The sequence below is a fragment of the Podarcis filfolensis genome, assembly GCF_964270895.1.
Source record: "Podarcis filfolensis genome assembly, chromosome: 5".
Taxonomy (NCBI): Eukaryota; Metazoa; Chordata; class Lepidosauria; order Squamata; family Lacertidae; genus Podarcis; species Podarcis filfolensis.
Window position 1 is genome coordinate 5316741 of NC_139608.1, and position 13665 is coordinate 5330405.

The 13665-nt window shown below is 48.8% G+C and overlaps 1 protein-coding gene across 1 annotated transcript in view; it reads right to left on the minus strand.

Moving 5' to 3' along the window:
* The window catches only part of LOC310762164 (solute carrier family 12 member 9-like), a 93098-nt gene extending 87238 nt beyond the window's left edge, over positions 1–5860 (minus strand). Inside the window, exon 1 of the mRNA XM_083612773.1 lies at positions 5556–5860. Coding sequence (XP_083468899.1) covers positions 5556–5754 — 199 coding nt within the window. The 5' untranslated portion in view covers positions 5755–5860. The remainder of the gene's footprint in view (positions 1–5555) is intronic.
* Between the last annotated feature and the right edge of the window lie 7805 nt (positions 5861–13665).

Here is a 13665-nt window from a genome sequence, read left to right on the forward strand (position 1 = left end):
TCACGGGTGGTGCTGTGGTCTAAACCACAGAGCCTAGGACTTGCTGATCAGAAGGTCGGCGGTTTGAATCCCTGTGACAGGGTGAGCTCCCGTTGCTCAGTCCCAGCTCCTGCCAACCTAGCAGTTCGAAAGCACGTCAAAGGGCAAGTAGATAAATAGGTACCGCTCCAGCGGGAAGGTAAATGGCGTTTCTGTGCGTTGCTCTGGTTCGCCAGAGCTAAGCGGCTTAGTCATGCTGGCCACATGACTCGGAAGCTGTACGCCGGCTCCCTCGGCCAATAAAGCGAGATGAGCGCCGCAACCCCAGAGTCGGTCACGACTGGACCTAATGGTCAGGGGTCCCTTTACCCTTTATCTCTCAATAGCTGCTGCATGGGGAAACTCAGCAAGGAAGGTCTGTTGCTGTGGTCTTCCCAAAACATCTGGCTGGCCACTGGAGACACAAGATGCTGGACTGAACAGATTTTTGTGTGCCTACGATACGGTGCCTTAATCCAGTTGTGGTTCCAGCCCAGAACTTACAAACCACATCACCTCTCGCACGGCCACCCTGCACACTTAATTAACACCACGTTGCAGCCTGAGTGCTCCATTACAGCTGCAGAAAGGTATTAATCAAGACGCAAGGGGATATAACGACTGGAGTGACCCCGGCTGGCCCAAAGCCCAAGAAGAGCGAAGGCTTATTACTGCCAGCACTTACAGGCTCGCTTCCTTCATTTTCCCAGCTGCCACAACCATTTCTGAGAGAAAGCACTTTGCGATCGAACATCAGGTGTGTGTTGGGGGTGGGGGGAGCAGGGACGTTTGCTTCCGCTCAAGCGGACTGAAGAAGCAGGTCGCAGCAAGAGGGGATCATAGAATTGTCGAGTTGGAAGGGATCCCGAAGGACATCTAGTCCCACCCCCTGCAATGCTGGAAAAATAGCTAATAATAATAATCATAAATTTTATTAATACCCCACCCTCCCCAGCCAAGGGGGCGGCTAACACCCGATATAAAACAATTGATCGAAATACAACTTAAAAAACAAGATTAAAATACAACATTAAAACATTAAAATGCAGTGGAAACTCAAATCAAAAACTTTTGAGGGGATGAAAACGTCAAGTCTTCACCAAGGCCAACTATCCAGACTGGTCCTACGTGGGCCAGAAAAAAGCCAGGGAAGTCCCCAAATAGGAGTTCCATCACAGAAGGAAAAAGAAAAGAGGGGGAGGGGATCAAGTTGATTCCAAGCCAAAGGCCAGGCGGAACAACTCTGTCTTACAGGCCCTGCGGAAAGAAATCAGATCCTGCAGGGCCCTGGTCTCATGAGACAGAGCGTTCCACCAGGCCAGAGCCAGTGTTGAAAAGGCCCTGGCTCTGGTTGAGGCTTATCTGACTTCCTTAGGGCCCGGGACCTCTAGGGTGTTGCTATTTATGGACCTTGAGGCTCTCCGTGGGGCATACCAGGAGAGGCGGTCCCGTAGGTACGAGGGTCCTAGGCCGTGAAGGGCTTTAAAGGTCTGCTGCCTTGTGGGATATCTTTGGAAGAAGAAAAGGCTAAGGAGTATATCAGAGCTATCCAAACTGCACGTCGTGCCACGTTACTGTGTCGGCTGCAGTGTGTGGTTGTGTCGTGTGAACACTCCCCGAGTTCCTCCCGGGGCTGGAAAGGAGTTAGTTTAACCTCTGGTTTGCTAGTAAAACTGAATTACTATGTCGTGCGAAAGAAGAATGGCAGAAAAAATTAATGGATTATGCAGAATTGGACAAAATGACAGGAAGGATTCAAAACCTGCAGGACCCGAGATTCACAGAAGATTGGAAGAAGTATATGAACTATTTGAAGAGCAATTGTAAACTACAAATTATGCTAGTAGGACTGCAAAAAGTTTTGTAAGGAGAAATCTATGAAAGGTTACAAAGCAGAAAAAGAATAGAGATAACAGTTATGAGATTTAAATGTAATAGGGAAAGTAAGAAATGTATAAGGTAAAGGTACCCCTGCCCGTATGGGCCAGTCGTGTCCGACTCTAGGTTTGCGTGCTCATCTCGCTCTAGAGGCCGTGAGAGGGCACCGTCCGAAGACACTTCCGGGTCATATGGCCAGCGTGACAAAGCTACAGCTGGCGAGCCAGCACCAGCGCAGCACACGGAAACGCCATTTACCTTCCCGCTATAAAGCAGTACCTATTTATCTACTTGCACTTAAGAGTGCTTTCGAACTGCTAGGTGGGCAGGAGATGGGACCGAACGACGGGAGCTCACCCCGCCGCGGGGATTCGAACCGCCGACCATACGGTCAGCAAGTCCTAGGCACTGAGGTTTTACCCACAGCGCCACCCGCGTCCTAAGAAATGTATACTAAGAGATTAGATTGGAAAATTTTCAGATGAGATTGAGGGAAGTCAAAAAATTGTATAAGATGTAAAAGCATGTTTCATTACTGTTGAAAATGATGTTAAAAAACTAATAAAAATTTGTGTGTGTGTGTGTGTATGAATTACTGTGTCATGAAATGACGCATGTCTAAAAAGTGTGTCACGGACATAAAAAGTTTGGAAAACTCTGGAGTAAACCATACACAAATCTGGAGTGCAGTCCCTAAGATGGTTGTATGGCTCCTTGGACGCCTCCCTCCGGCAACTCCTGCAGCCAAGCTGGTGTCAAATGTCTTGCTTTGCTTTCCTTTGGACCCCATCAGGGAGGCCGAGAGGGGGGTCTTGTCATCTGGGCAGCCCAGGACCTCCAGACACATTGCTCAGGTTTGCACCACGGAGAGGTAACTTCAATGCTGCTAACGCAGCAGTTTGACTTTGCCCCCAGAGGAACACTCCATTGAGAAGGCAATTGGGCCGGATCCGGCCCCCGGGCCTTAGGTTGCCTACCCCTGGTCTTGTAGGACAGTGTTTCTCAGAGGGTGTGGCAGGAGAGGGTGGGAAGATTCAAGGGCCATCAAATAAACATTTAAACATTTCAGTGTGGCGTTGTATACTATAGTATGACAATATCTTTTTTATTTGCCAAACATGGGTAGAGATCTTTCCAAAAGGAGAGCAAGAGCATCAAGTGATTCGGAGGAAAACCAGACAAGAGAAAGGCTTCTTTGTGTTGATGGGATGGTGAGAGTTGCCAGCAAAAGCAAGCTCATGCCTCTCACTGAGTTTGTATGCATCCTTAAGGTACGTAAGAGTTTATAATTATATTTTGGAAATGATTTACGCTCTTACGTGGCTGCATTGTTTTATACCTTCTGGATGTCCTGTGATCATAAGGTAAAGGACCCCTGGACAGTTAAGTCCAGGCAAAGGCAACTATGGAGTGCAGCGCTCATCTCACTTTCAGGCCAAAGGAGCTGGCATTTGTCCACAGACAGCTTTCTGGGTCATGTGGCCAGCATAACTAAACCACTTCTGGCGCAAGGGAACACCGTGACAAGAGCCAAAGCGCATGAAAATGTCATTTACCTTCCCCGCCACAGCGGTACCTATTTATATACTTGCACTGGTATGCTTTCAAACTGCTAGGTTGGCAAAAACTGGAACAGAGCAATGGGAGCTCACTCCATTGCGGGGATTCGAACCGCCGACTTTCCAATCGGCAAGCCCAAGAGGCTCAGTGGTTTAGACCACAGCACCACCCGCGTCCCTTACTTTACCTGTGATCATATTATAAATAGTTGTGTTCTACATTTACACTGCCACAAGTTGTTGCTTCGGCCCAGTATACCTGAAGGAGTGTCTCCACCCCCATCATGCACTGAGGTCCAGCGCCGAGGGCCTTCTGGCAGTTCCCTCCCTGCGAGAAGTGAGGTTACAGGGAAACAGGCAGAGGGCCTTCTCGGTGGTGGCGCCTGCCCTGTGGAACGCCCTCCCACCAGATGTCAAGGAAATAAACAACTATCTGACTTTTAGAAGCAGTTACAGATAGGTAGCCGTGTTGGTCTGCCATAGTCAAAACAAAAAAATATTTTTTTCCTTCCAGTAGCACCTTAAAGACCAACTAAGTTAGTTCTTGGTATGAGCTTTCGTGTGCATGCACACTTTGTGCATGCACACGAAAGCTCATACCAAGAACTAACTTAGTTGGTCTTTAAGGTGCTACTGGAAGGAAAAAAATATTTTTTTGTTTTGACTTTTAGAAGACGTCTGAAGGCAGCCCTTTTTAGGGAAGTTTCTTATGTCTGATGTTTTATCACAGAGCCAGTGTGGTGTAGTGGTTAAGAGCGGTAGTCTCGTAATCTGGGGAACCGGGTTCGTGTCTCCGCTCCTCCACATGCAGCTGCTGGGTGACCTTGGGCTAGTCACACTTCTCTGAAGTCTCTCAGCCCCACGCACCTCACAGAGTGTTTGTTGTGGGGGAGGAAGGGAAAGGAGAATGTTAGCCGCTTTGAGACTCCTTAAAGGGAGTGAAAGGCGGGATATCAAATCCAAACTCTTCCTCTTCTTTATTATTATTATTATTATCATTAATTCTGTTGGGAGCCACCCAGAGTAGCTGGGGAAACCCAGTCAGATGGGCGGGGTATAAATAAATTATTATTATCCAATGTATTTCTTATCAATGAAAAATTCAGGGTGGCACAAGGAAGTCTTTATTGAGAACCACTTCCTTAGGGAAGCTGGCATTTGGTGGGGTAAGTTGCCAGGCTAGTTAAAAGGCCCCATAGTAGGGCACTGATGTGCTGGGTTAGTGTAGGAGTTAGGACCTTATGAGGACTTATAAGACTTGGTTAATTATAAGGTGCTGTTGGGCAGGGTGCCCCGAAGCCAAGAGGAAGTCAGCAGACAGTCACTAGGATTTAATTCTCACTGCAGGAGTCAGCTCTGATCTGTTCCACTTCAGACAGCAGAGTTGTTGGCAGGGAAGCAACATGACCAAAAGCAGCTCCATCCATAAACGATAACCCCTGCCCATAGAAACCTAGGATCACAGGGAGAAGGGTTCTAGCCAACATTGCTCCCTGAGATGCTAGCTTTTTATGAACAGGGGGCGTATTTTGATATATTTGGATAACATACTATGAGGAACATCTCTAGAAGCCCTCACCTGGAGACAGGATTATTGCCTCAGGGAGAACCTGGGTTAAACAGGAAGGACAACAAGTTCAGGGGAAGAGGCGGCAACCTCCACACAGACCGAGCTTTAAAACAGATGTGAAACAATCTTTGTCACGTTTATGGAGGCGCCAACAGAGCCTTCATCTCAAAGGCATCTTCTCACCAGCAGCAGGGAATCCTGTAGCCTAGGATATTACTGGACTCCCATCACTGGAGATCCCTGGCTCACCTAACGCCTACAGTGGCAACGATGAGGCTTGAACCAAAGGGCTGCTCCCTCCCCTGGTTCTCCAGCTCTGAGAGCCAGGTTTCCTGAGCATAGGCAAAGTGCGTGCGCTTCCCCGCCGCCTCCAAACTGAGCTTTTCGGGTCAGGCGGCTTCTTAAGACGCGATACGGTCTCCGCCACGCGCGCTGAACTCGGTTTTCGAACTAAATAATAAAAGTAACAATATTAATAACAGTACTACGCCAGATTCCTCCAGATTCCGCGCAGGGAAAGCCCCACTCACCGAGGCGCAGGAAAAGCACCACGCTGAACATGGAGAGCAGCGTGGGCACGACGACGCCCAGGAAGGTGGGCAGCTTGCGCGCCCCGGCGGCCCTGGCCGCGGACGGCTCCGCTTCCACCGAGACGCTGCTGCACAGCCGGTAATTCAGCAGCGGGCTCCGCTCCGACGGCCCGCCGGAGCCTCGCGCGGGCCGGGGCATGGTGACGGCTCGCTCCGACGGCGCTGTGGCGCGCGGGACCCGACGGGACGGGACTACAGCGGCCAGCCCCGCCGCCGGCACCTCCAGGGCGCAAAACGGCCCGCCCCGACGCACCGCCCCCGGCGCCGCCCCGATCCCCGCCTCCTGCCTTGACGGGCCGGAGCGAGCTCGGGCTGGGCTGCTTCTGCTGGGGAAGACAGGAGGGGAGCAGGGAGCGGCTTACTCGGGAGTAAAGGGTCTCCCGCGGAAGCGGAGCTGCTTGCCTAGCGCGGAGAAGGCAGAGGGAAGCCGCCGCCCGAGCCACCTCCACGTGCACGCACGCATGCACGCACACAGGTCTACTCGGAGAGCCGGAGGGTTTCTGCTCCGGATCGAGTTCAACAACCCCCCCGCGCTCAGTTTTGGATGGGTCGACTTACTCGCGTGCAAAAGCGCCAGATGGGGACTTTTGCTCCGTGCACAGTCCGCGCTTAAGGGCAAAGTCCTAACAGCAGCCCGAGCCTGTGCGTGTTTACTGGGAAGGAAATTCCACAAATTAGGCACGTGTACGTGCGTGCGTGCGTATTACTTCTGAGTAAACCTGCACAGGATCCGGCGGCCTGGCTCCAGAACTCTGTAGCATCGGAATCGGTGCCGGGGCTTACTTCCGAGTAAACAGGCGTAGGGTTGAACTGCAGCAAAGGTCTTCAACCTTTCCCGCTGAACACGTGTTCAACGTGACATTAAGGCTTTCCCGGAAGTCATCGCATTTAAATAATCGGAAGCGCACGACGGTGAAAATGGAGATGGGAGCACTGACCCATTTCTGCACCCGCATGATATATATTTACCTGGAAGGGCGGGGATCCCATCTCCGCTCAGGAAGGAGGCTTACTGGGTAAGCCTGGACGAATCACTCTCCTTTGGCCTCGCCTACCTCACAGGGTTGTTGTGGAGGATAAACTGGAGAGGCCAACTCTGAAAAGGAAAGGTGGGATAGGAATGTCATAATAAAGTAATGCAAAGCATGCGTTTTGGAAAGCAGATGGCATTAGATCCAGGGGGGATTCTTTAGCTGAGATTCCTGCATTGCAGGGGTTGGACTAGATGACCCTTGGGGTCCCTAGCAACTGTACGATTCTCTGTGATTTCTGTCGGAGTATGCATACTTACGTCTGGGTTTTTAAGAATGGGCCTCCTTTGCTTTGGTCTTTCCCCGGGCCACATAGAAGCTCAACAGATGTGCTGCTACCGTAAGCCTCACCTGTTGAATTCCCACCTGTCACAGGGACGTTAAATGCAGCCAAAACAAACCTTTAAATCAGGCTTCCTCAACCTCGGCCCTCCAGATGTTTTGAGACTGCAATTCCCATCATCCCTGACCACTGGTCCTGCTGGCTAGGGATCATGGGAGTTGTAGGCCAAAAACATCTGGAGGGCCGAGGTTGAGGAAGCCTGCCTTAAATTGTACACTTAGGAGGGCAGGTTTGGCTCGCTTCATTATTCGTAACCTGCTTTTTCGTCAGAACAAGGTGGCTTAGCAAAGAAACCCAGAACGGAACAAAACGTAGCAGCACATTCAGAACGCTAAAAACAGCCACTGTGAGAAGAGTGTTGGTAAGCCCTTTTTGAGCTTGAGGGCCGCAGTTCCCTTCTGAGTCACCTTTTGAGGGCCATGTGCCAGCCCTGAGTGCTGCAGCCACAGACAAAAGGGGGTGCAGCAGCAAACACGTTTGTGAAGTACATCCATACATCCCTCTCTTTGCTCCCTCCTGAAAAGCAAGAGGCAGAAAAGTCAAAGGACACATTGCAGTCAGGTCAAGAGATCATGGCCACTGGTCCCATCACCTCCTGGCAAATAGAAGGGGAAGAAATGGAGGCAGTGAGAGATTTTACTTTCTTGGGCTCCATGATCACTGCAGATGGTGACAGCAGTCACGAAATTAAAAGACGCCTGCTTCTTGGGAGAAAAGCGATGGCAAACCTAGACAGCATCTTTAAAAGCAGAGACATCACCTTGCCAACAAAGGTCTGTATAGTTAAAGCCATGGTTTTCCCAGTAGTGATGTATGGAAGTGAGAGCTGGACCATAAAGAAGGCTGATCGCCGAAGAATTGATGCTTTTGAATTATGGTGCTGGAGGAGACTCTTGAGAGTCCCATGGACTGCAAGAAGATCAAACCTATCCATTCTGAAGGAAATCAGCCCTGAGTGCTCACTGGAAGGACAGATCCTGAAGCTGAGGCTCCAAGACTTTGGCCACCTCATGAGAAGAGAAGACTCCCTGGAAAAGACCCTGATGTTGGGAAAGATGAAGGGCACAAGGAGAAGGGGACGACAGAGGACGAGATGGTGGGACAGTGTTCTCGAAGCTATGAACATGAGTTTGACCAAACTGTGGGAGGCAGTGGAAGACAGGAGTGCCTGGTCCAGGGGGTCACGAAGAGGCAGACACGACTAAACGACTAAACAACAAAGATATGCAAAACAGTGTGGCCTGGTGAGGGAGCTGAGGACCAAACTGGGGGGTCAAATCTGGCCTCGGAGACTGAAGACCTCCCCCATCCCTGAGTTACAGCATCAAAACGACATAGAGAAAGGAAAGGGGAAAAGATGTAAGCAGTAAGTGAGTCATAGGATCAGAGAATTGAGTTGGAAGGGACCCCAAGGGTCATCTAGTCCAACCCCCATTGTTGGTCATCCCCAAAGCAGTCCCGCTGAAATAAAGCCCATGGGTTTCAGTGAGTCTTAACTAAATTGGATATGACCCGGCAACTCACAGTTGCAAACTTTTCAAGCAGCTCTTGATAGCAGCCGTTCCTCCTGTTAAGCCCCTGCTAGCCTATCCATTTTCATTAAGAGCGGAGGCAGATGTAGGTGACCAGCGACGTTTTTATTTTCTTCAAAAGGGAGGGTGGTCAGCCATGGTGTGCTTCTTTCCCCCAGCAGTCGCAGCTGCAGCCTGAAACCTGCCCCCCGCCACCTACGCTTCCATTTTAAGACTTGTGGTTAGACCAGATTTTGCCTTCCTTCCCACATTGCGTGAGGTCTAGCGGCTGTAACGAAGAATTCTGGAGAAAACGGAAGCTTGCTCACTCTTTTTGTGACATTTCAGTTGGTTCTAGCAAAACTGGATTTTTCTTCTCGCGGAATCAGAACCCTAACAGTTAGAAGGGACACTCCAAGGACATCCAGACCAACCCCATAAAATGCAGAAATCACAGCTAAATAATTTTGGACCAATATGACTTCCTTCTCTCTCTCGCTCTCTCTCGCTCTCTCCACCCCCTTTACCTATTGTTCTTTCCTGCACTGACTCACCTAGCTTATTTTCCTCCCATTCGGTTTTCCTTTCCCAGGAAGCCCCCCACCCCACTTGATTTAAGAAGCTCTTGCAGCCAAGCGCACCTCCCCAGCACACTGGAGAAACCCGAGACATAAAATAGAAAAGCAATTAAAGCGGCAATAAAAGCAGAGAATAAAACTGGAAATTAAACTCTGTGTCTGCAAAAGGCAGAAGAGGAGCAGCTCCCTGGCTATTCAGAAGCATCTCCATGAATTCTCCCTGGAGGATTGGTGGCCATCATTACAGGGGTGGTGGGTAAGGGGCTTTTTGCAGGCTTTGAATGGTTTAAGTCCAGCCTTCAAGGAACTCAGCTGTGTCAGTTCTGCATAGGTAGCCCCCCTCGTAGTTCAGGAAATAAAATTGGGGTTTTTTTGGAGAGGGGGATTATATTCAGAGCATAGGAAGATCAGATCAGATGCAATCCAGCAGCTGCCTCAGAAGCCCCAGAAAAATTACAAGGAGAGTATGTAGGCAACATGCTCACAAGGAGCATGTAGGCCCTCTCTCGTTCATTGCAGCAAGGTAGACTGCGTCCAAACATGGAGGTGCCACTTTGGTGGAAAGAGCTGCTTTCCCGGAGTTTATCAAACTATACAGGCAGTGTGGATGGCGAGATATTTATGGCTGCCAACGTTTCAAGCAAGTGCTGCAGCTGTGTCTTTAAAAGCAGCTGGTGTGTAGACTGCTACACACAGTCTACAAGCTCCAGCTTCTGATTTCTGTCACCCAGTGGGTCTCTCCCTCCTTTCTCCAGCCAGCATTACGTGACCACTATGCATGTTCAGTCTCCACTCGGACCATGTAAGGATGGGAATTTCGCTAATACAGTAGTGTCATGTGCCAGGGTGGCCTCGTGGTTAGTGCATCAGACTAGGACCTGAGAGACCAGGGTCCAAATCCCCACTTGGCCATGAAGCTCACTGGGTGACCTAGAGGCAGTCATAGAATTGTAGAGTTGGAAGGGGCCCCCAAAGGTCATCTATTCCAACCCCTTGCAATGCAGGAATCTCAGCTAAAGCTTCCATGTCACCGCCTCTCAGCCTAATGTCGTTGTTTGACAGTGGAACGGATTCCCTCTGGAGATTGTGGAGTCTCTATCCTTGGAGGTTTTTAAGCAGAGGTTTGGTGTCCGTCTGTCATGGATTCTTTGGTTGAGATTCCTGCTTTGCAGGGACCCTTAGGGCTCCCTTTCAGCTACAATTCTATGCTTTATAGAGGTCCTTGGAGAAAAAGGTGGGAGATAACTGCAATCAATCAATCAATCAATCAGACGGGGGGGGGAGGGTTTGTGCCCTGTGGTTCTGTGATTGTAACAAAGAGAGCTGAGTTAAAAGTCAATCAGATTGGCCATGCCTGGTTTGGGTAAAGAACGTGGGTGGCGCTGTGGGTTAAACCACAGAGCCTAGGGCTTGCCGATCAGAAGAGTAGATAAATAGGTACCACTCTGGCGGGAAGGTAAACAGCATTTCCGTGCGCTGCTCTGGTTCACAAGAAGCGGCTTAAGTCATGCTGGCCACATGACCCGGAAGCTGTACGCCGGCTCCCTCGGCCAATAAAGCGAGATGAGCACCACAACCCCAGAGTCGGCCACGACTGGACCTAACGGTCAGGGGTCCCTTTACCTTTACCTTTACTAGTTTGGGATATCTCCTTTGAGAGACAGATTCACTCAGTGTTGTGGGTGGATACATCTTTTGTCAAGGAGATTAGCTAATCCTTATCAGCAGATGCCCCACACAGATAGCAAATGGCCTGAAGCTGTTCTGCAAAGAAGAGATATCTTAGAGGAGCCTCCCCCCACTCACCTGTGGCTGGAGATCAGCTAGCTGCCTGCCTGCAGAAAACAGTAGTTTTGGAGATGGGTTCATTTGTGGGGAACTCAGAGGACAGTTACACCCAGCAAATGCCACTCGTGCCACTTGTTGTTGTTGTTTAGTCGTTTAGTCGTGTCCGACTCTTCGTGACCCCATGGACCAGAGCACGCCAGGCACTTCTGTCTTCCACTGCCTCCCGCAGTTTAGTCAGACTCATGTTTGTAGCTTCGAAGACACTATCCAACCATCTCATCCTCTGTCGTCCCCTTCTCCTTGTGCCCTCCATCTTTCCCAACATCAGCGTCTTTTCCAGGGAGTCTTCTCTTCTCATGAGGTGGCCAAAGTATTGGAGCCTCAGCTTCAGGATCTGTCCTTCCAGTGAGCACTCAGGGCTGATTTCCTTAAGAATGGATAGGTTTGATCTTCTTGCAGTCCATGGGACTCTCAAGAGTCTCCTCCAGCACCATAATTCAAAAGCATCAATTCTTTGACGATCAGCCTTCTTTATGGTCCAGCTCTCACTTCCATACATCACTACTGGGAAAACCATAGCTTTTACTATACGGACCTTTGTTGGCAAGGTGATGTCTCTACTTTTTAAGATGCTGTCTAGGTTGGTCATTGCTTTCCTCCCATGAAGCAGGCGTCTCTTAATTTCGTGGCTGCTGTCACCATCTGCAGTGATCATGGAACCCAAGAAAGTAAAATCTCTCACTGCCTCCATTTCTTCTCCTTCTATTTGCCAGGAGGTGATGGGACCAGTGGCCATGATCTTCGTTTTTTTGATGTTGAGCTTCAGACCATATTTTGCGCTCTCCTCTTTTACCCTCAATAAAAGGTTCTTTAATTCCTCCTCACTTTCTGCCATCAAGGTTGTGTCATCTGCATATCTGAGGTTGTTGATATTTCTTCCAGCAATCTTAATTCCAGCTAGGGATTCATCCAGCCCAGCCTTTCGCATGATGAATTCTGCATATAAGTTAAATAACCAGGGAGACAATATACAGCCTTGTCGTACTCCTTTCCCAATTTTGAACCAATCAGTTGTTCCATATCCAGTTCTAACTGTAGCTTCTTGTCCCACATAGAGATTTCTCAGGAGACAGATGAGGTGATCAGGCACTCCCATTTCTTTAAGAACTTGCCATAGTTTGCTGTGGTCAACACAGTCAAAGGCTTTTGCATAGTCAATGAAGCAGAAGTAGATGTCTTTCTGGAACTCTCTGGCTTTCTCCATAATCCAGCGCATGTTTGCAATTTGGTCTCTGGTTCCTCTGCCTCTTCTAAATCCAGCTTGCACTTCTGGGAGTTCTCGGTCCACATACTGCTTGAGCCTTCCTTGTAGAATTTTAAGCATAACCTTGCTAGCGTGTGAAATGAGTGCAATTGTGCGGTAGTTGGAGCATTCTTTAGCACTGCCCTTCTTTGGGATTGGGATGTAGACTGATCTTCTCCAATCCTCTGGCCACTGCTGAGTTTTCCAAACTTGCTGGCATATTGAGTGTAGCACCTTAACAGCATCATCTTTTAAAATTTTAAATAGTTCAGCTGGAATACCATCACTTCCACTAGCCTTGTTATTTGCAGTGCTTTCTAAGGCCCATTTGACTTCACTCTCCAGGATGTCTGGCTCAAGGTCAGCAACCCCACTACCTGGGGTGTACGAGGCATCCATTTCTTTCTGGTATAATTCCTCTGTGTATTCTTGCCACCTCTTCTTGATGTCTTCTGCTTCTGTTAGGTCCTTACCACTTTTGTCCTTTATTATGGCAATCTTTGAACGAAATGTTCCTTTCATATCTCCAATTTTCTTGAACAGATCTCTGGTTCTTCCCATTCTGTTGTTTTCCTCTATTTCTTTGCATTGCTCGTTTAAGAAGGCCTTCTTGTCTCTCCTTGCTATTTTTTGGAAATCTGCATTCAATTTCCTGTATCTTTCTCTATCTCCCTCGCATTTTGCTTGCCTTCTCTCCCCCGCTATTTGTAAGGCCTCATTGGACAGCCACTTTGCTTTCTTGCATTTCCTTTTCATTGGGATGGTTTTCGTTGCTGCGTCCTGTATAATGTTGCGAGCCTCCATCCATAGTTCTTCAGGCACTCTGTCTAGCAAATCTAAATCCTTAAACCTGTTCCTCACTTCCACTGTGTATTCATAAGGGATTTGATTTAGATTGTATCTTACCGGCCCAGTGGTTTTTCCTACTTTCTTCAGTTTAAGCTTGAATTTTGCTATAAGAAGCTGATGATCCGAGCCACAGTCAGCTCCAGGTCTTGTTTTTGCTGACTGTATTGAGCTTCTCCATCTTTGGCTGCAGAGAATATAATCAATCTGATTTCGATGCTGCCCATCTGGCGATGTCCACGTGTAGAGTCGTCTCTTGTGTTGTTGGAAAAGCGTGTTTGTGATGACCAGCTTGTTCTCTTGACAGAACTCTATTAGCCTTTGCCCTGCTTCATTTTGCTCTCCAAGGCCAAACTTGCCCGTTGTTCCTTTTATCTCTTGATTCCCTACTTTAGCATTCCAATCCCCTATAATGAGAAGAACATCCTTCTTTGGTGTCGCTTCTATAAGGTGTTGTAAGTCTTCATAGAATTGGTCAATTTCAGTTTCTTCAGCACCAGTAGTTGGTGCATAAACTTGGATTACTGTTATGTTAAAAGGTCTGCCTTGGATTCGTATCGAGATCATTCTATCATTTTTGAGATTGCATCCCAGTACAGCTTTCGCCACTCTTTTGTTGACTATGAGGGCCACTCCATTTCTTTTCCGGG